Source organism: Trachypithecus francoisi, unplaced genomic scaffold (genome assembly GCF_009764315.1).
Source record: "Trachypithecus francoisi isolate TF-2019V2 unplaced genomic scaffold, Tfra_2.0 Lachesis_group4, whole genome shotgun sequence".
Classification (NCBI taxonomy): domain Eukaryota; kingdom Metazoa; phylum Chordata; class Mammalia; order Primates; family Cercopithecidae; genus Trachypithecus; species Trachypithecus francoisi.
The window spans coordinates 98551880-98578201 of NW_022681469.1; the positions used below are offsets into that span (position 1 = coordinate 98551880).

General features: G+C 36.5%; 1 protein-coding gene across 1 annotated transcript in view; it reads right to left on the bottom strand.

Moving 5' to 3' along the window:
* Nucleotides 1-76: 76 nt before the first annotated feature.
* The window catches only part of SKAP2 (src kinase associated phosphoprotein 2), a 203405-nt gene continuing 177159 nt past the window's right edge, over nucleotides 77-26322 (bottom strand). Inside the window, exons 10-13 of the mRNA XM_033194401.1 lie at nucleotides 24221-24298; nucleotides 18689-18801; nucleotides 3086-3187; nucleotides 77-2652 (exon numbers count right to left, since the gene is read on the bottom strand). Coding sequence (XP_033050292.1) covers nucleotides 3095-3187; nucleotides 18689-18801; nucleotides 24221-24298 — 284 coding nt within the window. The 3' untranslated portion in view covers nucleotides 77-2652; nucleotides 3086-3094. The remainder of the gene's footprint in view (nucleotides 2653-3085; nucleotides 3188-18688; nucleotides 18802-24220; nucleotides 24299-26322) is intronic.

Genomic DNA, 26322 nt, shown 5'->3' on the forward strand with positions numbered 1-26322 from the left:
TATTTTCCAAATTAATCATAACAAAGTAATTTCATTAGTAACACAGCAGGCTGTTGAATTATTAGCATCATAACAGTTTGCAAACAATTAAACTTTATTTGAACCTTAAAAATTTGCAGAGTGGAACATTATTGTAAGATCTAATGGCAATAGAGTACAAATTCAGTACAGAGCAAATAATCAAGCAAAATGCTATATAAAATATGACTTACAATCACCTTTGAAAAAAATTAGCTCTCTAACTGTTCACAGAGAAACAAATAAAAGCTAAGCAAACATAATGAGACCATAGCAATTAGCGTATTTTCTAACAAGCCATGTTGTTTAAATTCATATTAATGATATTATTATGATCTTGAAGAGTATGTGATATATCGTCAAGGGTATAAAGAAAAGTTTCTCCCTGGTTTGTATACAAATGATTTCATCAAATGAATATAAAGCAGTCATGAATTGAAAGTAATGATTATTTGTCCTGTCACTCCAGTTTTAAGTCTTTTGTTTCCTTTCCTATGTCTCCCACCTACATTCAAGTTTTAAAAGAACAAAGGCCGGAGGAGTTCTGAACAGAAATAACACCTTATTTCTGTACTGTCACTGTTCTTGAGACTATCTGGCTTGGAACTGTTGGTCATCAGTTGGCAAAGGACTCCCTCTCCTGGATTAACTGTAAAAGGAGGCAGAAATCTAAACACTTTCCATCATGGGCGAGTTTGTGCCATGGGGGAGGGGTTTCAAGTGGTTTTGTCTGCAATGAAAAGCTGCTGCCATCTACTGGCCTAGGACTAAAAACTTCTTTTCAGCCCAAAGCACAAACCCAAATCCACAAAGGCTACATTGTCATAGAAAACAACTGCTTTTGCTTCTCAGCTGCTCAAGTTTTGAAAACCAGTCCACTAAATTCGTCTTTGGTTGTCCAACTTTTGCCAAGATGATTTCAGTCTATTTCAATGACACCACGTGAGGAAAAGGTAACAACTGCACAAATGTAATTTCTGAAAACTTTAACTTCACAATGTCTATATATATAAACTTGTTTACTCACAATCCCTAAAATCAAATTCCTTTTTTTTTTTTTTACATTTGAGATTGGATGATCATGATACTGAGGGGATAATGGTAAAACAGACCCTCTCAAACACTGCTTATAAACAGTTTTACACAAATAATGGAGATTTTAAAATATTACCAGCTCAGATGCATGGTTAGAATCTTTATAAAGCAAAGATATTGAAAAGTTCCAAAAGATAATACCTGATAAGTAATGATTCAATATTAGGAGTTTATGTGTATTCCAAATAATTAATCAGCAATGTATTTTGACATATGTTAAGGCTATATTGGTATCTCATAGACATTTTAAACACCTCTGATTTCAAATATACATGAAAAGGTAATTATATGATTCTATAAATCTTGCTCAGGCAGCACAGAGTATAACTCAAATGTCAGGCTAAAACTACCTTTCTGCTCACCTGCTGGTACCTGCTACCACTGGGATTTCTACACTCTACTCTCCAAACTCTTCTTTTCTTTTCAGTGCTCTGAAATATATAGAAAAGTCTCAAATCTGCTGTTCTGCAGTGGGACGTACATAGCATAGCAATAAGGCAAGATAAGAGAGTGCTTGGTTATGCCTTTTTACTTTGAGAATACATTGAGATTCTGGTTTTTTTTTTTTTTTTTTGAGATGGAGTCTCACTCTGTCACCTAGGCTGGAGTACAGTGGCGCGATCTTGGCTCACTGCAACCTCTGCCTCCTTTGCTCAAGCAATTCTCGTGCCTCGGCCTCCCAAGTAGCTGGAACTACAGTCGCACACTACCACACCTGGCTACTTTTTGGTAGAGACGGGGTTTCACCATGTTGGCCAGGCTGGGAGATTCTTTATACCATTTTGTTAGTGGTAGGATGGAATTTCTCATGAATTTTTTGTTTCATTGAATTTAAACAAAAGTACAGTAGAAAATGTTGCCAGGCCCATCATCGCACCAGGATATTTGTATGGTAAAATGCTTTGCATGAGTCATACTTCTGGTATGTACTTGTGTTGCAGGTGACAGCACACTGCCATTTGCAACTCCATCATTTTTTCTTTCTTGTGGCTATAGGAAGTAAATGTGTGAAAATAAATAATAACAATAAAGTTACCTACAAAGCTTGAACATTCTTTAGCATTCTTTGTTTAGCAACCACATTATTTAGCATCAACCAAAAAAACTTGCATGATACATTAAATTTAAAATGCTATGAAATTATATACTACAGTCTAAAAATAATTGATTTCCAATGATTAAGAAACACTACAACTCACACCAGAAGTAGCAAGAGTAGCCTACTATACTATAGTAGACTACACGGTATGTATAAAATAGTGATGAATTCTTCATACAGATCAAATGGGTAAATAAAAACTATAATTATTTCTTTGCAAAATAGCAACAGGTACAACTTTACTGGTTGCATCTAATTTACATTAATACCCTTCATTTAATTTCACATCAGAGGAATATTTTAATGAGCGACTGCACAAAATAACAGTTAAAGACAAGTAATGTTTAACAAAACAAGAAGAGGTTAGGAGCTGTCACCCATGCTTTCATGACACTTCTAAATCCAAAGCATTTGCAGACAAGCAGAAGAATTTTCCTTTTCTGCAGAAGAAAGGGAAAGCTGCATTTTAATTTTTGATTCAGTTGAAACTTGATTTTTCCTGCTTAAAAAAATTACACTTTTAGTCAAGGAAAAATGTATTTTTACTCAACATTTTGTCAATTCAGCTCTTCAGAAAGGCCATAAAAGTGGTATTTTACTGAAAAGGAGGAAGTTTGGGAAAACAGCTGGTTACTATCTAAGGAACTTTCTCTAAATAATCTATTCATTTCCAAAGTAAATTCCATGAAGTTTTTATTTAAAAAATTCTTATTTTAAAAATTAAACCAGATCAAATAAAACAAAAAAGACTTGGAGGCACAATCTTTGTGTTATCAGAAAACTCTAAAGACATTTAAAAAGGCAAAGACTCATAACGAAGAGACCAAGAGAACATATGAGCTATTACAGAATATTGGATTAAAATGTACTTACCCAGGACTCTCAAATATCATACATCTCCATTATGTAGGCTTTAGGCACCAAGCCAATGGCTCCCTTCATTTCTCCTACCCACCAGCCGTATCTATTGTATTCCTAATTGAAAACAATATGCAATATTAACCTTTAGACTGGTGTAAGTACAATGTCGTTTGTATGCAACTTCTTAGAAATGTTATTTCTATTTATAAAGTTAAAAGAACTTGAGCTGCAAATGTAAACATTTTCATCTTTTTGTTTCTGGACACTTTAAAATGCTGTTAGGCAACGATTTAAATTAAGGTATAACACAAAGCCTGTTTATTACTGGGCACAGAAACAATCACTCATGATGAAAACCTAGAAAATGAAACTACCTCAGGAAGCCTTCTCTCGGGGACACCCTCTCTCCACAAAGCCTAGGGACACCTTTAGAGACTATAGAAGGTTAAAGCCAGGATCCTTAAGCTATTATATTTGCCTTCAAGAAGCTTATCATCTAGCAAGGATAAATTTTTTTTTTTTTTTTTACAATAAACTACTTATTTCTTAAACTTATATGACCTAAAATGATTTAGAAGGTTGACAGAGGTCTGCCCCTTCTCAAGAAAATCTAATATACACACTTTAACAGATAAATTAGAGAATAAGGAAACACTAATAATACCCCCCAAAAAAATGCTTAAAAAATAATTCACAAACAGGTTCCTTTAAAATAGTTTCCCTAAGGCATTTATTATTCCTTTATTATTGACCATAAACTACCTTAGATAAAGGATAGGTAGAAGGAATTTAAAGGTGGTGTTAGAGTCACCCTTATAGTGGAAGATCAATAGGAAATAAAAGTATCGCAAGTTATAAAGGCAAAATATTAATCTAGCTCTAAAACAGAGTGGTTGATGAGTCACCTCTGCATTTACTTTGCAACCTGAGATAAAAAAACCTATGCCTCCTTTTCTCCCACTTTTTCCTCCTTTGACAGACACACCACTGCTTTAGGCATTGTGAATACTCCATAACCGGTCTCATATGTCTGCCAGATTGACTAATGTATTTTTATCTCAAATGTATTTATGTGTAGTGAGATACAAACAAAGTAAAATGAATTACAAGTTTCAAGAATAATATCTTCCAAAAGCAATACTCTTCACAAGCACTGTAGTGCTCAAATTTAATTTTTCATATAAGATAAATTTTTAACATCAATCCCAAAAGTAATTTAACAGGTTATGATTTTCCAGCATCTGAGTCATAGATAAATGTGCATATGTATATTGAGTTATATGTGGGGAGGGAATGTTAATACTAGTACAGACTTAACATTTGTATTGATTAGTATGCTATTGACCATCAGAAAGGAAAATTATGCAATTCTTTAATAGAAATGTAGCATTACATTAGTGTGTATGTATTGATATGTAGTCTATCAATAGAGAGATTATAGGATAAAATCCATAGGCACTTTTTCAAACAGTGGGCAGTATCAGGATTAGGTTTATTGGAAGAACAAAGTGGAGGGGGAGAGGGGAGAAAAGACCACTCCTGCAATTGTTATTCTATTGAGGGCACAGCTCTGGCTTGTGAGGCAGTAAACTCAAGATTTTAAGTTTTAAACTTTTAAAGTTCACTGATAGTGTGAACTCAGTGGACAACTAAGCAACGAGGATACTCTGATGCCCAGAACCCAATGATGGCTATAATCTATGCAGGAATATTTATCAGAAGAAAATACTAACTTACTGAAAGTCATGATTAGCAACCATTATATCTTAATAGGTACCTCATAAAACTGCCCTTTTCTATTTTTAAGGCAATGAATACAATTAGAGCCTAATGCTTAAAAAACACATCGTGCTTAACAGTTTCACAGACTACTGTAAGATTTCAAAATGGATAACTGACAGGGTAGGTCTGAGTGTTAAAGCTCTTACTCAATGCTAATGTAAGATTTTTAAACTGATTATTTGGAATGAGAAAATGAACTAGCCCCCTGCTCCGCAATGACAGACATAGAAAACATTCAATGAGAGGACATGTTATTGGCTTACACTTGCTTCCAGAGAATGGCCCTCAATCTGGGGGTCAATGCTTCAATTCAAATTACAAGCCAGAAAGTTATTACTTTATAATATTCTACTTTGGTCATAGTCTGTGCTATCAACTAAAGGCGTGTTATCATTTTCAAAAAGCTACTCACACCCAAATTTAAGAAATTAGTTCCCAAGAAATCACATCAACAAGGGCAGACTTCACAGTCGAGAGAATTCTGTGCTATGGTAGAATAGTAAGATTTATTAACTAGAAAGCATAGTGGTAAACAGCAGGGAGGAGCTTAATCAACTATGAACAAATCCCTTAAAAGTAACACTCTAGGGAGAAAAAAGGTTTAGACTAAAATAATCTTAAATGCTTCACTTAATTTAAAATAATTGAAAAACACAGGAAATATACACTTCATAAAAATACTCTAAAATATCAGATTTAAATCAGAAAAGGTAAAACTAAAAACCAGAATATTTATTACCTTATATTTGTAAAGAATTGCAAATTATATTCCTGTTTGGAATTAATGCATTATGATCAAATATACTGAGGTAAAAATACAGGAGGCAAATTTATGGATTTACACTGCAGCCATTAGAGTATGTTGACAAGACTGCAAACACAGGAGCTTTTTACGTTTATCATTATCATTCTCTGTATGAGCCTCCTGAGCAACATGAATCCCAATTAAACCATTTGCTGCCTATAAATTGGAATGAAAACGCTTCTTGGAGTACAGTATTCTAAACTTTGGCCTGAACATTCAATATCATACAAGGTTTCCTTCTGAAAAAGAAAATCTGCCTGTCTTTGCCTTTTCTCTTTTCCACCCCCAAACAAATGTGATTATGAATCATATATTACTTACAGTGGAAAATAATCCAACTGATACAATGTTGTTTTCCAGTCCACAAACTAATTATAGTATTGTTCTATAAAGTCACAGGTGCATCATTTAAAAAACAAAAAGGAAAACTCTCAAACTTTACCTTCTTAGCAAACAAAAAATAAAAAGACAAGCCATACCAGGCTGTTGTCTAAATCTTTGAAAGGTTAGGAAGCATCATGTAATCTTTATGGAACACAGGGTCTCAGGTACAAGGAGGTCTGCCATCTGGTATCCTTCACCTATTCAGCTCTTAACATCAACTGAAATGCTAACATAGGCAAGTGACTGTACTTCAGGAGGACTGATAAAATAATGAAGAGTCCTTTAATCTACAGGAAACCATTCTAGTCAATTTATAAGAAATATTGCATCCCTTTGTAGGACGTGTAATTATTTTCTATTAATCATGTGCTATAAAGCTACATTATGCGGTTATTCTGTTATCACTAGAAAGAGGCCTGCAGTCAGCTTCTGACAATGTTAGGTAATTACTAACACAAAGCTGCTTTCTCCTCCTGCAGTAATGCTATCAAGATCCAGAGGTGTAGTGATGCTTATTGTATAAAAACAGTACTCAAAAGAAATTCAGTATCTGCAAAATGGATGGCTTCAAGGCAAAATGTAGTGTGGCAATCAAAGAAGCAAACAAAAGCCAAACTTGCCCAGTAATCTGAGAAAATAATCGTAAGGCGGTAGTGAATGCTTGTGATCTAACTCCCATGTTTTCAATTTTCATATCATTATAATCATTTTGTTTGTTTTATTTTGTAGTTGAAATTTTAGGCCTCCATTAATATTTATTGAGCAGTAAGAGTGACTGGGTAAGAAGGCAGGAAAAAGGACTAGTTATTATAAAGTGAAACAGAGACTTTATCCAACATAACAGTAGTATTTACTCATTAACTAAATCTTCTTTCTCTGCTGGAATATTATTTTACACTTAAATAAGGCCCCAACATTTACTGAAATCTTTTTCCACCATGACTGTCATTTATCGAGTATGTTAATCCACTTTCTGCCAATGATATGGTAAAAGAATGCTGACTTAACAGCAACCTAAAACATTAATAAGATTTAATAATGTACTAACCCTTTCAGAAATTAGTTACCGATGTATTTGAAAGCAACAGGTGTTTGCAATGTTAAAAAAATTTTCTCAAGCCTGTAATCCCAGCGCTTTGGGAGGCCGAGACGGGCGGATCACGAGGTCAGGAGATCAAGACCATCCTGCCTAACACGGTGAAACCCCGTCTCTACTAAAAATACAAAAACTAGCCGGGCGAGGTGGCGGGCGCCTGTAGTCCCAGCTACTCGGGAGGCTGAGGCAGGAGAATGGCGTAAACCCGGGAGGCGGAGCTTGCAGTGAGCTGAGATCCGGCCACTGCACTCCAGCCCGGGCGACAGAGCGAGACTCCGCCTAAAAAAAAAAAAAAAAAAAAAAAATTTGTGTCCTTTTTCCAAACATGTATCTGTGCTTCAAAACACACCAGCCTTTTGTGAAAACGAAAGTAATTTTATTCACAAAATATAAAATACAGCAAGTTTAAGAACCAATGGACTTGACTGTTGTTTTCCAAGTATTCTTCATTGTGATATCTTTATTCATAAACACTGTAGTACTATGAAGACTAGATACCTATTTAAAGTGTATAAATACTTTCATCAAGGCTACCCCTTCAGTCTCTTTTTTATTAACTCTGATTAGAAACTTTGTAAGAATCCTCTCATTTCTCATACATACATCGTTTCAAAAGGTTATCTTTAAAATGCACAACAGGAACTGCACAACCTCGGTGTTTTACTATTACTATCCACACATTAACTACCTGAATCTTAGATTCCTAACTTGTTAAATGAGGAAACTGGCACAATCTTTTATTTTTTTCTTTTGAGACGGAGTCTTGCTCTGTCACCCAGGCTGGAGTGCAGTGGCCAGATCTCAGCTCACTGCAAGCTCCGCCTCCCCGGGTTTACGCCATTCTCCTGCCTCAGCCTCCCAAGTAGCTGGGACTACAGGCGCCCGCCACCTCGCCCGGCTAGTTGTTTTCATATTTTTTAGTAGAGACGGGGTTTCACCGTATTAGCCAGGATGGTCTCCATCTCCTGACCTCGTGATCCGCCCATCTCGGCCTCCCAAAGTGCAGGGATTACAGGCTTGAGCCACCGCCCGGCCGGAAACTAGCACAATCTTTAAGGACCTCCATGATGTTTGAGCACCACCATTCAGGAACCTGACTGAAGACACTAAGTTCCCTAGTGGTACTGTTTTTCCTCCTTGCATTGTATACTCCATTTTTAAAGCAAGAGAGACAAAGACAAGGAAGCTGACGGTAAGAATTTAATTCTCATAACAAATTTTAGTTTATATCCCTGAGTCATGATATATTTAATTCTATTTTCTACAAAGTCGACAGTTACAATACCATAGAGTAAAAACTGACATTCAGACTGATGAATCGCAGAAAATGTTAGGCAAAGAAGATCATGTCATGCTCAGTAGAGAGTGACTTTGGTATACAGTGTACAGTATTTTACCCACCGATACATGACTCTATTAACTATTCTCAGGTTCACCCATTCCACTTTATTCTCACTGGCACCACTAATTCAGGCCTTCATCACCTTGCCCTGGATTACTGTATTATCAATGCTGCCTCTCTGTTCTTTCCAGGAACTCTTTTCATCAGTTTACCCTGCTGCTCAAGAACTTATACTAACTCTCCACTGCATTAACTATAGACTTTAGCTTGTTTCCACCCTGCTAGCAACCTTTTCCTGTCACTGTTCTAGCCGGCACAGTACAACCTTCTGCACTACACTCATTCTACCTCTGTATGTAGTGCTCGCTTCCCAGAGACATCTCCTCTCCCTCAGCCAAATCCTGTCCAATGACTAAGACCTGACTCAAGTTACTCAGTTGTCATGAAATTTTCTCTGAATTAGCTAATCCACATTTATATCTCTCATTTCAAGCCAAGCATTTATTCCTCAGTAGATTTTACGTACATTAGTTTTATTCCTTCAACTAAAATAAAGTACAAACTCATTAAGATCAGGGGAAGGACGTGCACTTAACTGTATGCCTCCCACTGCAGGACATATAAAAGATGTTCCATAAATACGTACTGGATGATGAAATAGACTAAGTCTTCATTTGGGATGATGCACCAGTTGACTATCCTAAATATTTTCTGAAGAAATGTAATTTCCAATAGTAATATATTTTATTTTGTGTATATCAGACATAGTTAAAGAATTGCAGTAGTGACTAAACAAGCATTTGTTCTGAGGCATTTACGTGTAGCTGAGTGGGCGATCTGAAGGAGCATGCTGTTCCCACCTGTGGCCGGCTGTTGCCACCATGTTTTCAGATGCACTACATGGGATATGCCTTGTCTAAAAAGCTTAAATCCCATGTTCAGAAAGGTATTTGTCCACATTGGAACAGGGACCAACTAATTCCAGTTCTTGGAAAAAATGAATTCAGTTTAATTTACTTGTAAGCACTGAAAGAAGTTAAGACAGAATTCTGCAAAGGCAAAAAATAGTATGACAGGTAGAATGGAAAATCTCCTGGTTTTTTTCAGCTCCTTCTTCTTATCTTCTCAGAAGATACAGAGTCTCATCCTAGCTCTGTTGCTATCTAGCTTTGTGACCTTGGGTGATCCCAAAGTTTCTTCAGGGATGATTTTTTTGTCTATATTCTTCATTGAGACTCTACAACAGTGCAGTTATGTACTTAATATAAATCAATAAGCCTAATTATTATATATTTGGACCTTCACAGAATTACCTTTATAAAATCTTTTATTATATTTACTATGAAAAGTTTTTGCTGGGGGCAAAACCTGCTACTTATGCCCTTATTTATATAAAGTTGTTGAGGTCAGATATTCAGGGCAGATTCTAGAAATTCATGTGAGAACATTTAAGTAGCCAGTGCTGGGGAAAGCCAACATCCTTCCTTTACGATTGAAAGAAATTACTAGCTCCCATCTCTCCCTTTTTTGGTTTGGCTACCAAGAAGTTCAGGGCCAAGGTGGAAGTACAACCGCAGAAACACCATTGTCTTTTGATGTTTCTATAGGAGTGGTCCATTTTTCCTTTGGGCTTTTATTTCTTTTTCCTCTATTATGTTGAGCCTCGATTTATTTATCTATAAGTGAAGGCTTAGCACTAAGGTCCCCCTCACTCTATGATCCTATCATTCTAAGTTCTTTTAAGAAGTCAGGATTATTTCCTATTGTTAACTGTATTTTGGTAAACGCATAGTAAACATCTACCTGCCATACTGTTAACATATTGGGATACAAAAATACTTAAGACATAGTGTCTACCTCAAGAAGTTCAAAGTTTAGACAGAAAGCCAGAGAAACAGGTAATCATCATATTGAATGTTAGGTAAGAGGGGGAAAAATGTGTAAAAAGAGAAGCAACTAATCCTACAGCAGGATCTGAGAGGCTTTACATAGAAAGTGACAGCTGGGCTGAGACTCCAGAAGGAATAATGAAAGGAGCAATACATGGAAGGCATGAAGGCCTGCAGAGATAAAAGAATGTGCTGTGTTCAGGGAAGAGTAAGTAGTTGAGAGTGTGGTTAACACAAAAGGTATAGGAGAAGATAAGGGAAAAGTGGTGTAAGTTGCTATAGAAAAACTAACTTGGAAACATCGGGTTGACTTGGTTTCTCACAGGGTTTCTCTGGCTGCCTACCATTCTCCAAGGTAAGGAAAGAGAAGTGATTCTGGCCAGGCGTGGTGGCTCATGCCTGTAATCCCCGCACTTTGGGAGGCCGAGGCAGGAGGATCACCTAAAGTCAGGAGTTCGAGACCAGCCTGACCAACATGGTGAAACCCCATCTCTACTAAAAACACAAAAAATTAGCCGGGCATGGTGGCAAGAGCCTGTAATCCCAGCTACTTGGGAGGCTGAGGCAGAAGAATCGCTTGAACCCAGGAGGCAGAGGTTGCTGTGAGCCAAGATTGCACCACTGCACTCCAGCCTAGGTGACAGAGCGAGACTCTGTCTCAAAAAAAAAAAAAAGAAGTGATCCTGAATCAATGATGTCTATTGGCTCTATGCTCTCCTTTCATCAATAGGGCCATCCACCCCTTTCCATAGCACAGCTGTTCTTCTGGGTTTTATATGTAATAGACACAGAAAATATGCATTCATATTTGTTAAATGAATAAACTCCATTCATACATAAAGTTCCAGTTCAAGTTCCATTTCCTATGAATCTTTCCTTACTTACTTACTCCAGTATTTACTGACTTCCCTTTTTTCTGGGATTCTCCAGGACTACAACACTGATACCCTACATTGTGTTTTATTGCTATTATCTATTTTATGCATTGGTCTTTTCTTCGACTTAATTGCAGTCTCCTTGAATAAAAGTTTGTGGCTTTTCTGGATCCTGCTCAAAATAGTACTTTGCATGAGTGTTCACCAAATATTTGATTAGAAGATGAAATAATTTTGACCATCCATACAAGATTTAATTATGTAAAAGATACTGTCAATAACATGGCTCACTGTTTAGAACTGGGATGTGATAATTACAATTAACCTCTGATATAGAAAATAAGTTAAAGTCCTAATCAAGTCCCACTTAAGTGTAGCAAAGTAGAAAGAGAAAAGGCTTAAGGATCAGACCTGTATTGATACCTGGAGAAGGCACTTAATAGCTGCGTATCCTCAGATAATTTCCATGATAACCTTACTGGGCATCAGTTTCCTCATCTGTAAAATTATAACACCATCTATTTCACAGGGTTATTATATTAATTATATGTGTGAAAGCATATTAAGTACCTAGAACAGGACATTGTAAATGCTCAATAAACACTTTTTCATTCCCTCTTCCCATCCCTGCCCACTAATTGGTATAGCAAAGTATTATGGCAACAACAAAAAAACAGAGTACTTTGGGATGCACTATAAGGCAATCTGATTTTTATGAGCAGGTCTCCACCCTGTTCTTCCAAAAATAATCTTATCTTCCAAAGAGAACAAGTATTTGAGGAATATAACATTTTATTTATTACAATTTTAACTGGTTGTTCCTTTTTTTTTTTTTTTTTTTTTGAGATGGAGTCATGCTCTGTCACCCAGGCTGGAGTGCAGTGGTGTGATCTCAGCTCACTGCAACCTCTACTTCCCGGGTTTAAGTGATTCTCCTGCCTCCGCTTCCCAAGTAGCTGGGACTACAGGTGCGCACCATCACACCCAGCTAATTTTTCTATTTTTAGTAGAGACAGGGTTTCACCATGTTGGCCAGGTTGGTCTCGAGCTCCTGACTTCAAGTGATCCTCCCGCCTCGGCCTCCCAAAGTGCTGGGATTACAGGAGTGAGCCAAAACACGTGGTATGCTGGCTGTTCCTTGATAGCTGAATACTCAGTGATGAACATCTGTCACTTATCTATAATTTACTAAACATCGACCCAAACTTTTCTTAATCAGTAGTCTAGTCTCTATGCTGAATGATTTCCCTGGAATATCTAGCTCCATGTTCTAAAGGGATGAGGAAGAAGACATATCAAAAGAGTGAAAGTATGCCATACACACTGAGGGAGTTTCTGATTTTCAAGGCTGAAATCATGAATTGTTCAACTGAGAATTTAAAAAAATATATCAACATAGTGCTTTTCTTTAAGGTTTTGTTTTGCTGCTGCCAAACTCTTGGTTATTCATGCTAAAGTAAATCACATAGGCCTTGCAGGTGGGCTCCTTTCCAAAGCAGCCCTCCCCACTGCCACCTCTGCTCACCTTGCCTCTCTGACACTGCCTTCTGACTTTTCCTGTACCTCTCAGGCCATTGCAAGGGCTGAAGCTGCCAGCCTGCCTCCTATAAGTACCTTTTGCTTTCATCTGCCAACATTTTTCTGGAATGTTTCCTCCAATTTATGTAAGAGAAAGTAGGGAAGTACTTAAGCATGTTGTTCACAAATAGATAACATGAGGAGTCCTATGAGTAGAACTAGAACATTTTCTGACATGGTGTTGTGTCCATAAACTGCTTTTCACTACTAGGAGGAGATGGGTACTAAATAGGAGGTTGGCCTGGTTAATGTTTCCACTGTGCCCTAGACCATACATCCATACTGACAACATACAAACTAAATGTCATCAGACCAAACAAATGCAAGCACGAATACAAACACTACTTCTTATCAAAAGGCTATAAAATATAACATTTTGGAGCTAGCTTAGTGTCAACAATGCATGTCCCATATTCAGATGTCCTAGTTACTCTGCAGCAGTTGGCCATGCTATTTGTGGCACACTGGGTCATATGGTTACAAATGAAAAACTAAGGCAGCTAAAAAGTAACTTATTTCCCTCTGCCAGTAGAGCGCAACAAGACTTGCATTTATTAGCATTGGTTTGAAGCCAAGAAAAGCCACAGTAATTTAATCTTTACATTCTTACAATGAGAAGCAAATGGTCAATGACAGTCACAATTCACCAATCACTGGAAAAAGTCAACCAGATATAGAAGGAGGTACAGCTTGAAACTCCAACCAATATACACCAAAAAGTACCCTTTTATTGTACACTGGTGACCACAGTCTTCACCTACATTTCCTGTGTTTGACTTAATAAAAAGTTTCTCAAAGGCTGCAAAGCTAGTCGCATATGCCCTAGACTAGATAAAATATTCCAGAATTCTTAACTCTCATTTTTCTTTTAATATCAGAGTGTGCCTCTTTTCTGAAGTGCAGCTTGCCTGTTATTAAATCTCTAAAAATAATTTATTGCTTTAAAAGTAAGTATAGGAATGTGGTTAGCAATTTATTGATGAGTACAGATTGAAAGATAAACTAACCGAGGACAGAAATCCAGAAGAGCAAGATAGAATAACATAATCAAAAAGGCATTTGGGACCTCGGAATATACCTATTGCTATATAATCTGGATCCTGCTATTAAAATGATAAAATTTCACAAACATGCTTCTAGGAAAATACTATTAGCTATAATATTATGTTCCTGTTTTATTTAGTGGTAGTAAAAATGAAATGAAAACTAATAAAAATAGTTAGCATTATTTTAAACAACCCAATTTCTTAAGGAAATACAGGTTTTCTATCTCAAATATGAGTTCCCCCATCAAATGTATCTGAAACCAATTGTTAATTCATTAACAATGCAACTGTCATTAAAATCACAAATTCTGCTTTCATCAGTCTTTATAAATTTGCTCCATTTTTTAAGAGAAAAAAGAGATTTCCAAATCTCTATTGAACTACTGAAGCTTTTAATTTTAACACATAAAAAAATAGCAGCGGCCGGGCGCGGTGGCTCAAGCCTGTAATCCCAGCACTTTGGGAGGCCGAGACAGGCGGATCACGAGGTCAGGAGATCGAGACCATCCTGGCTAACAGGGTGAAACCCCGTCTCTACTAAAAAAATACAAAAAACTAGCCGGGCGAGGTGGCGGGCGCCTGTAGTCCCAGCTACTCGGGAGACTGAGGCAGGAGAATGGCGTAAACCCGGGAGGTAGAGCTTGCAGTGAGCCGAGATCCGGCCACTGCACTCTAGCCTGGGCGGCAGAGCGAGACTCCGTCTCAAAAAAAAAAAAAAAAAAAAATAGTAGCAACCCTATGTGAATAGAAGTATAAAGCAAAAAGTTACTGGCTTGCCTTTTAAGGCAGGTGGTGTTTAGATTTATTATTAGTGAGGTTCAAAGGTGAAACCTAAGAAAATGCTGGACACTTTGAAGGAGGGGCTATCTCAGCCAGGGGTCACATGATAGCTGCTAATTGGAAAATGTTAAAAAGGGAAGGGGAAAGGGCACAGTTATCTGCCTACTCTTCTTTCTTTATTGCAACATTTGATTTGCACCGGAAGAAAAATAAAAAATAAAGGCTAAGATTTGTATAACTTTCAAAAGAGGTCTAAAATAAATAAATCACCCCCAGGTTGACTGAGCACAGCTAACATTCCATCAAGGCTTTCTTGCAAAACAGAAGACAATATATTGAATTTTCAAATAAAACTATATTTCTATAGTGATTTTAAGTGAAAACAACCTAATCCCCAAGCTAGTTAAATGTTTTTCTGCCATTACATTTACAAAATTAAAACATTTGCCGGGCGCAGTGGCTCATGCCTGTAATCCCAGCACTTTGGGAGGCCAAGGCGGGCAGATCACCTGAGGTCAGGAGTTCCAGACTAGCCTGACCAAAATAGTGAAACCCCATCTCTACTAAAAATGCAAAAATTAGCTGAGTGTGGTGGCACACGCCTGTAGTACCAGCTACTTGGGAGGCTGAGGCAGGAGAATCGCTTAAACCTGGGAGGCGAGGGTTGCAGCGAGTCGAGATCGTGCCATTGCACTCCAGCCTGGGCGACAGAGTGAGACTCCATCTCAAACAAACAAATAAACAAACAAACAAAAAAATAAAATTAAAACACTCTTCATTATAATGCATAGGATTTTATTTCTTGTTTTGTCTAAATGTTAATTTATATTGAAAGTATGCATCTTTTCTTAAACTATTTTGTGTTGCCTTTTTAAAGAATATTTTCAGAATTGACACACTTCTACAGGATAAATCAAACAGTGATAATTTGGTATTTCAAATTATAAATGAGTCCATTACTAAAAGAAAGCTGCATATCTTTAAAATCTTTTAAATTGTCTTATTTATTATTAATAGACAAGTCATGGCATTAATTTCTTTACAAAGTACACATTTTCTATATCTCTACAAATACTATTTCAGAATCCTTAAAATGTATTCTTCTTTATATATACAATTTCTATATTTAATTCAGAACGATGAACAAAGTTTTTCATGACTAATGCTAATAATTTATTGACATGAAATAGGAAAGTAATAACCCATAGCTGGATTTAAAGTTGAATTTATGACACCATTTTGATTGTGTACAATAGCTGCAATTACCTGCACCACTCATTCTGAGCCACTAGATGGTGTGAAAAAATAAAACTGAAAGGTAAAATTTCACCCCATCGTCACAAAATCTAAATATAACTCTGAGAAACTCAATTAAACACATTGCGAGGCATCTAAAAACGCTAGTGATTTCTATACTAATTGTACTTAATTTGTTATAATATCAAGCATTCAAAATTGCAGTTATTCACATATTAAATGAATTTATGGTATTAACTTACAGTCTGAGTTTGCCAAAGTTTTGATAAAACTGGAACGCCAAGTCAGTAAAGACTACTAGAAAGTCTCAAGAGATTCCTAGCTGAATCTGTCTGAAGGAAGGTGGGGAAGTAAGTCTTCACAAACATATACTCAACCCAAAGCAACCTGTCTACTCGCAGCCAAGATACCCATCAATAGCCCAGAATATGTCCAAATCTCATCAAGGGAAAGCTAAATGTCCTCTCCTTTTTACCCTCACCAAGATTTACCAGGTTGATTCCACTAGGTCCACAGCTGGGTAATGATGAACACTGAACCTTATTCAGCCAAAGGTAATAATGTGCTGGCTAACACGGTCTTCTTTCTTGGCTCTTTTTTCAACCACCAAAATGAACCCTGGGTAGATTACTCATCTCTAGAAGGCCCTTAATAAATATGATCATGATGGTGAAACTTCAAGCCTTGCAAAACACTAGCAGAGGAAGTACTTTTGATCAGCTCTCTCCCAAATAATAGCATTTAAAAATGTTAGATGGAAGTAAGTGCCTTCCATGGGCTGGAACACCTTTAACCTTTGTTCTCCAATCAGGCTTCACAAATAAAATTAGTTTACACAAAATAGGAACTGCCTCCTTCGGAATCCTAAAAGTATGATACACACCTATGATTATACTTTTAATTTCATGTTAACCAAAAATTTTTTCCTGAGGCAACAGTAGAAATAAGATACGCCTATGGTTGCTTGTTTCACAGCCAGTTCTGGAAGCTGGTGCTCTACCTAGGCTTTCAGCAACAAAGACAACCTGATTCAAAAAGAAGGTTTTACACATAGATCCACATGGGCTTTATAAATTTCATATTTACAAAAGGAGTATAATGGCTATATGCCACTCACTCCTATAATCTGAACTTGCAAGTGAAATCTAATCAACGTTTTAGTTTTATACACAATTGCAGCTAAATTGGTTTTAAAAAGACTGTGAGCTATATAAATTTAGGAATGATTCCAAGAAAGTTTCTTGACAGGAGCTGAAACTAATCAGTTTGACTTCTTTATTAAGTAATTAACTCAAAAAGCTGTCATCCTAACTCAGGACAATTTAATGCTCAATAACAGACTTAATCAAGAGTTGTGACGTAACTATCTATAGCGTCCAAGAACCTAAAACATCTTTCTGGAACAACAGTAACAAAATCCCATGCTAATGAGCAGAAGACTGAGAGAAATAAAGTGACCAGCCTTAGCTTTGGGCACCCTAAGTAGCAATTATCCCAGTTGGCTTTATTTATTTTATCACAGTTGTCAGAATGGGTCCTGGCACACTGCAGGTGCTTTATTATGGATGGATGGAAAGAAGGAAGGAAGGAAGGAAGGAAGGAAGGAAGGGGCACAGGAAAGAAAACAAAGGAAAAAGCACTGGTCTGGGAGTCAAGACACAGCTCAAGTCATGACTCTAGCATTTTCTTGACCCAAGTTCCTTCATCTATAAAACCAAGAATTAGATTATCATCATGGAGACTCATCACTGTAACATTCGATGATTCTCTGTGTTATGATTTTATGCACCAGCCATCTAGTGTTAAAATTCAGTATGTGACCTTCTTTCCAAATTGTCTTCTGCATGTAACAAGTCATACCATCTCTCTGAAAAGTCCAAAATATTTCTCTAATCAAGAAAGAAGCCACATCAACCTTCTAGACTTATGATTTAACATTTTTCTAGTTATATTTCAATTGTTTTGTTTCTAAAGTAGTCTTGTAAGTAGACAGAGGGAAATTTTTAAATCCCCATATTACAATAGGGGAAATTAAAATACGAAAATTAAGGGAGCTCATATACATTAACAGAAGTATAATCACGATAAGAAACTTGACTTTTAGATCTAAGGACAAAAAGATTCTGAATAATCCAGTATTTTAAGAAGCAGATACAAGAATTTATATACACACATACACACACACACACACACACACACACACACACACATATATATATAAAAAGACAGGTTTATAGAATTATACTTTGCCATTTTGTTTACAAATATAGTACGCTAAACAACTTAAAAAATTACCTAAGCCTGTCTGAATAGAAAAGCATTGCTTTTAAATTGCCGGAACACCCAATGTATTTACATAAAGATGAAAAACTTGTTCTATAAACATAGTGTTTCCAGTAGTGAATGGCAGACAAAATCAGAATAAGCACACAGAAGAATAAAAAGGAAGAGGAAAGAAAAACATAATAAATAATCTAATACATTACAATGTTAACTTTCACATAAGTATATTGTTTCTGGAGAAGGCAGTAGGTGGATGTCAGCCAAGGGCTGAAGTGATAGGTAAACACACTGCTAAGTTGAATCCTGTTATCTGATTGTGTTTAAAATTTGATTACATTTCACTTGACAAAATAATTAATTATTGTGAACTCCCAATTGTTAACAAGGACCTAGAAGAATTCCAATTGGCATTTTTCCCTAGCGCTATAAATCCAAATGCATTAAAAATCGACCTTTGTATTCCCTCTTTACAAATGTCATTTTGGGGTATCTTCTTACCTTGCTAAGAATGTAAATCACATCACCACGCTTAAATGACAACTCATCAGAAAAAGCTCCAGTACAATCCCACAATCCCTGGTAAAAATTAGCATAATCAGTGCTCTTATCCCCTAGGAAGAAGAAAGAGAAAGCATGAATTAGGGCCTTCATGTAATAATCCCTCATTTCAAAATAAACCAATAGAAATTAAATGATGCCCCAGATCACCAAAAGTCTAAAAAAATTCTGTCCTGAGTAAACGAATATTTTATTACATCCACATGAATCCTATGCCTCGCTATCCTCTTAAGACCACTTGCAAAAAGATCCGATTTTGAATTTTGGCTTTTCTTTTTCCGCCTTTCATCTAAAATCTGTAATTGCTATATGCTGTCATCAAACCAGCACCTAAAAGTTGCTTCCCACTTATTTTAAAAAACAAACCTAAGCCCACTTGCAACATGTTTTGAAGATGTGTCTGCCACACCTCACAATGAGCAATATCCATGAGATGTGACAGGCTCTGTGAAATAACCATCTCACAGAATTTGAGACACTTCATGAAAATATTAATAGTAAAGGAGCTAATGTACAAATATAAAACCAAAACTAAGGAACCAAAATTAAAAAAAAAAAAATACGAAACCCTAGAGCTAGTTAATGAAAGACAACTACGTGGAACAGTATAAAGAGTAATTGCAGCAATTTTCCTTAGGGACATTCGTACCCAAAGCCAAAGTTATCCTTGACATTTTTTAGCAACTTTGAAATTGCCAGTGTTGAAGCCGCATTTTTCAACAGATTTTTGTCAGCCCCAGTTTACGACATTAGGCTCTGAATAAACATGCAACATACACTGGAGTATCAGCTCATCCTTCTAACAGCATAAGCACAATGGATGTGATGTGCTCAAACTGCCATACAGACCATTAACTGATTGATTATTTAGCACTTTCCACTCTGTAATACCACAATAAATGGGTAATAAATGCTTTGTCACTTATATAGTGCGCATCTCCTGAAACACAGAACACAGTTAAACACACTAGACGCTTTTGTTACACTAAGAACTGTTTCCTGTTTTTAATTTCATGATAATTGAGTTTTGATGAGTTAACACAAAAAGAATGCAAGTAATATCAATAAGATGTCCGTGTGTTCACTAGCCAGGCAGAATATATACATGCTAACAACTTCCATTCCTGGAATGTCATCTTTGAATTCTGAGGGGATAACTGTGGAGACACATGCTGGACCAGAGTTGTCATCTCAGTATTGTTACATGGCTCTCAAACAGCAGACTTTTTGGTGATTCCAACACAACTAGTCACATTAGCATGTCATTAGGGTGTTCATCTTATTACACATTTTTTGTGATTTATACAAAGTGTTAAGTTTACTAGAAAATTTTAAAATTCTCTTTAATATATGAAATATTTTAAGGCCCAAAAATGGAGAATCTGAATAATATGGAGTCTGAATGTTTAGGAAATAGAATGCTACTTTTCGCTTATGAGAAAATAAAGATGGACTAGAAAATATACAACCTAGCAAAATCCCTCTATTAAATTTTGTCTCTTGTTTTCTAAGAATTAAAAAAGAGAATGAGGGACAATGGGAGTGGGGAGAGAAGGAGGAAGAGAAAGGAGGAGGCAGTGGGAGAGACAGATACTTTATTGACTTCTCCACACTAGCATTTGAGCACTCATCACATACCAGCAGGGATGTATACAAGCTTGGGAATCCAACCAAGCACTAACAATGCTTGTGGCCACTCTTCATTACATTTTTTTCCCCAAAGCATATATTAAGTAAATTCTAAAAATGGACACTAGAGGGCACTCCAGCTGGCCAGATAATTTCAAATATTGTCAATTTTTTTAAAAGAAAAAAAATCACTTAATAATAAAGTGACTGATTTCCTTTAAAAACCACTTATTTAGACAAATAGAGATTTAGAAGTTGAAACATTCTAGTCAGATTAAATCAACTGGTAAATGGGTCAAATGTTGTGCCCCTTGCAGTCCGTCAGTGTCAGTTTAAAAGTCAGGGAATTAGAGCAAAGAGAGGATGACATCATTTCACATGCAAGGCCTTCCCCCACAGTAACTGGCCAGGAGGTAAAAGGATCTAAATGGCTGGTTTCTTTAGTCTGTCTTCCCCATGCTGCTCAGCCTTAGGCTTGCTCCAAAAAAGTGGAAGAAACAAAACTTGGGCTAAAAACTAGAGTAGAGGTTTTGGCTTAGCTATGTTGTCCCATTGGGTTCCCCAGCTGTCCAGGCTGCTCTTCTGTTTTTCAGATTCACTTACAATAGTTTTTCATTCAATAGATTCTCAAAGGGGAGGGGAGAGAAAGAAGGAAAAGTATATGGTGATTTCTAACACATAATCCTTATCACTTTGGGGTCTCTCTTCCCTTCGATAACGCTTGCTGAAACTCCCATTAACACTAATGGGAGTTACAGGAGCACATGAGGGGAAGAGAGACCCCCACCGTGTGCAAGATGCATCTCTCCCTAGATGTGCATCATGAGCATTTCATTAAATCTCACTGCTGTAAAGAGGCAACAGAGCTAGCGATTTGGCAATACTGGGAAAAAGATGCATTTTCAACTGTGCTTTCTATAATCTTGATGATGATGTTACCCAAAGACCAACCTCATTTTTGTGTCCCATATGAGAGCTCTGTTAAAGAATAATTTGTTTATGTCACACAGCTACATACATGTATGATTTACTAGTCTATCTATTTCAGCATGCAATACTAGTTATAAAGCAGAAAAATCATAAGTAGGGGGAAAAAAACCCTGGCAGTATATGTTTATTAGCCTTAGTCTCCCTCAGGGAAGTAATGTTTGAATTCTTGATATGAAATCTGGACACAAAAAATCAGGAACGGTCCTATTCCTTAGAGAGCAGTAATCTCCTCTAGCTTACTTTTTAAAATTTAAAGTGTAGCTAAACATACACAAAAAATTCAGCACAGACAGCCTCAAAAGCACAGTAGGTTTGTAAAAGTTAGCACTGTTCACCCCTAAACACTGAAAAATAATCCAGTTGAGATATGTATTTTTAAAGATGGGACGAGGCAAATGTCATAAACATGTATTTTAAAGCACAAATTTATGTCTGGTTGTCTTTACTACATGGATTAATTTTCCTATTCTATCCACATCGTGATTTATATTTTCAAAATTACAGAAAAAAAACCATTATGTTTCTTGTCCTGAGAAGCATGAATGATTAAAAAAAGAAGGTAAGAAGGAAAAAAATTAATTAGCCAGCCTGTGAAAGATTAAAACAATGTTCTTACTCCTGCTTTTAAAAACATACAAGAAGAGATCATTGGGCAAAGCTAACAGAATTGTTATGAAACACGTAGACAGAGGAGATACTTTGCAAAGATGAAAAACATGATGACCACGGGTGAAACATATGAGAATAAGACAGTGGAGAATCTCTCCTTTGGTGTTACAAGGTTTAAAAACTATTTTAGAAAGGTAAACATATTCTATAATGTTCAACAAAATCAAATGGAATCTTTATTTTATATATATACTCACCCACGTACTGCAAGATATATAAGTTTGAACATGAAGGAACTTGTAAGAAACACAAGATTAATTTTGTTTTTGCTTACATACTTTACATTAGAAAAGTCTGTGGTGGGGGGTTTAGTAAAATCAGTCAATGTGAAAAATATATAACATTCTTGAGTAAGGTTAGAAGTTCATGTCATGTGATGCTCAGCAAGATAGTAATACCCTTGTCAACTCACTGCCCTGCGTGGCAAACAAACTTCTAGTGTTACATCTTTGACAGCCTAGGGAAGAGCAAAGGTCACTTCTATGCAAAAGCATTAAAACTGTTGCTTGAAAAGAATTTCATGTCACTAAAGATAAGAATTATTGTAGTGTTTTATAGCTATTGCATGAAAGGCTAGATCTATTTACTGCATTCCTTTGAGGAAAACTGATTTTTTTTTCCTACCCTCAAAGGCAAAAATTTGGGAGATGTTTACTTTAAAAGGGCTTTTGAAAAACACAATTGCTTTAAGCCAAAATATTTGTATCTATGGAAGGACCATCTGTATGTATCCACTTTCTATACCAACACTGAAATTTTTTAAAAAAGAAAACTACATGTTTTTGGTAGAAGCTTCATGATACATAACCCAAAACATATATACTTAAATTTCTATTGAACACAGTCCTCAAGGTTTCACTAAGCCTCAGTGTTTTATAGCTGCATTTTATAGGACTAGAGTGCTAACATGTAATGATTTTGTTCTCACTTCCTTTCTGAAAAAACACTAACCAAAACCTTTTGTAGCAACCTACTTCTGCTTTCCTGTCCAGGTCTAGAATCAGGCCTCTGTTTCCTTTCCACATGTCACAGTAGGAAGGACTCTGGAAAGCTACTTCCTGAACACACACTTCTTGTCCACCCGGCCTTGACAGCTTGAAAGAGTGATGTATGGACATATCAGAGAGGGGAAGGTGACCCTAACTCTAGCTTTTTGCAAGACACAGAGATGATATGGCAGACCTTGCCCCAGCTGACATGTGGCTATGAAGAGGTGTAAAGTCCTGATAAGAAGGCAGTCTTTCTCTTCTTTCCGTGTAAAATAATTGCTGGTTTATCAAAACTAACCTCATGCTTGCACTACAGATATGGTTTATCTCCTGCTATTTGGAAATAACAACAAGCAAGAAAAGTTGTCCATATCATGTGATTTTGCACAGAGTGTATGCAATTATTTTTCCAGTCTCATTCATAATTAGTACTTGGGGATATATGTGCCAAGTGGAAATGGATAAGGGAAACATCCTTCCTAGCCTTTTAGGCCACCAGTGTCCTTTTCCAATTTTTAAGCTGCTGTCACTGGACTCTGGCATTTCTTACCCAATTCATTTGCTTTCTGTGTTAATCATATGCAATGAAGATATGCATGGCCAACATTTAAACAGGCTGCAGATCAATTAGCGGTCTTAAGTTTATCTGATTTTTATCAAAGAAGACAGAGCTGTGGGTCGATTGTCAGAGCCTGTGTCAAGTTGACCTTTTCAGAGATGTCTACATTGCCAGTCCCCTGGGCAACTTGTTGTCCCCTGTTAGTCTCTGAATGGCAGAAGTCTGTTCTGCTCAAGCACAAAGTATACACAGATGTCTATATTATATTCTTATAGGTTTGACAGCAACTGCATGTTGTATCTATAAACTGTCCTTTAGCAGTGACACTTCCTCAATGATGATAAGCTAATTTATGCAACTAAATCTCCTTTGTGCAGAAATGAAAGCTAATTGAGTCATTACAAAGTAATTCAGGAAGGAATACCTTGTATAAATTGGCTTACTTTATAAATCCTTCTCAAGTGGTTTTCATGCATCCTAAATGGGACTAAGCAGCTTATCAGCTATAAGATACCCAGGCCAAACAAGCCAACTTTGGGGAGCTGTGTAAACATCTTTAGAACAGTAAGAACGTGGGTAAAATGAAAGTGAACAAAAGCAAAATAAGGTTTGCCAAGGAGCTACACAATTCATTACCTGAGGTGTGATGAACACTATCCTGACTCATCTTCCTTTGTTCTTCCACTTTCACCGGAGCACTGTTCTCTTCTTCTTCTGTAAATAAACGTTATCAATGGCACACTGAAGGGTTTTCTCAGGGATAACAATACAGTACTCACTCCATTTTAAAAGCCAAACTAAAAGTTTATAACACATAAACATTATTTTTCAAAGAATAAAACAATTCAAGATTCACATTCCTTTTTCAACAATCTAACACTGAATAAATAAAATACTAGCTACTGCCAAATAGCAACCTTTCCAACTGGCTTGGCAAAATTTAAGATACGTACTAATGCACTGCATGCTTTGTTTTAAATACTTTTAGAAACTCATCTGGAACAATCTTAATTTCAGGAAAGCCCCTAAATCCAGTAAAGTAACACCCAGCATTATACTGATACACCACATTATACTGTGTGGCAGGAGTATCATATATAAAATCATGGTCCCTAAAACATCATATAGCAAGGAGAAAATGTGTGATTAAAAATGCAGTTAATCTATAAATCATTTATTGAGTATCATATAATTTCATGTTTTCTCACTTAATCTTCACAGGAAGATACTATAAGGATCCTCATCCTTAGAGGTAATTCCCTGAAAATTACACCGAGGACCTATTATGTGTCATATACAATGGTGGATGTTAAAATCTCATAGACAAATAATTTTTAATCCTCATTCTACAGACAAGTATATTTTTAGAGACTCAAAAAGGTGAAGTAACTTCCAAAGTGTGTCATTCAAACTTAAGTTTGTGATTATAAAGTCAATGTTCTTTATCCTACATATAATCAGTGCTTTATTTACATTTGTTCCACATTCACCTATACCATTCCTTCCCCAAATTATGCAAAGAAATAAGATAAAATTAAATGAGAAGAGTTTTAAATAGACTTAATAAACTATTTTACACGAAGAAAAATATTTATTACATAATTTTTCCTCACCTAAGGATTTACATACAAACATAGAAATACTTAAGGCAGGACATATAAACAAACGGCATGCCAAAGAAAAACTGGATTCAAAGAGAATCAATTCCAAGAAAACTCCTAAAACTTTAAAGAAAAATATGCAAAATATATAAATGTAGCCACTGTAACTATTCAATCAATCAATCGATCAATCAATCAATCTTCATTGGATATTAACTAAGTGTAAGACAGAGGGGATCTACCAAGGAGGTAAAAGTAACAGGAAGCCTCTGCTCACAGGAAGCTGACAGCACAGATGGGACAGAAGACAAGCTCTAAAGGAAAACAGGCTGAAGGGGCCTAAATCTGACAGTGAGGCACAAAGTACTACAGAAATGCAGCAGAGAAACCACCCAACTAGGGAGTACCACGGAAGGGATGGAGAGAGTTTAAATAAGGAGAGAGGGTAAGAAGGATATTTCCAGAGGGATAGGTATGATCTTTAAAAGAAAAAGGCACATTCACATTCATTTTGACTAAAGAATCTGGTACACATAGGGGAAGAGCCAGGTAGGAGTTACGCTCATAGTTTGGACCAGCTGTTGAGGGGCCATGAACATCTTGTTATGGACTGTAGGCTTGTATTTGGTGGGCAATAAGAGCCTTAGAAGGTTTTTTGAGCAGACAAAGGGCAGGACTGAAGCTATGCTTCAGAAATGGACATCTGATCCCATTGTCTCAGATAGCATAAAGAAGGGGTGAGGAGAGAGACTACTGTGGACAAAGGGGAAGGAAGTCCTGAACTGAAGGGGCAAAGGAAATGGAAAGGAGATGGTTATGAGAGGTAAAATAACTAGAATGGATAAGTTTCGTGCCTGAATGTGGAGGCATGAAGGGGAAAAAAAGAGCAACCAAGGATGGCTAAGGTTTTGAGCTTAGTTAACTGAGAAATGGGCACATTATTACTAAAAGAAGGACAGCCAAGATAATCTATCTTACCAAGGAACACAAGGAGTTGAGGAATTTAATGTATTGGTGGGGTAACCCAGAGAACATGTCTGGGCAACTGCAAAGTATGGTAGAGCAGTCAGGACTATAGGTAGAAATTTAGGAGTCTCCTGAAAATTTTAAATGGGGATGAATCAAAATCAGCATTTC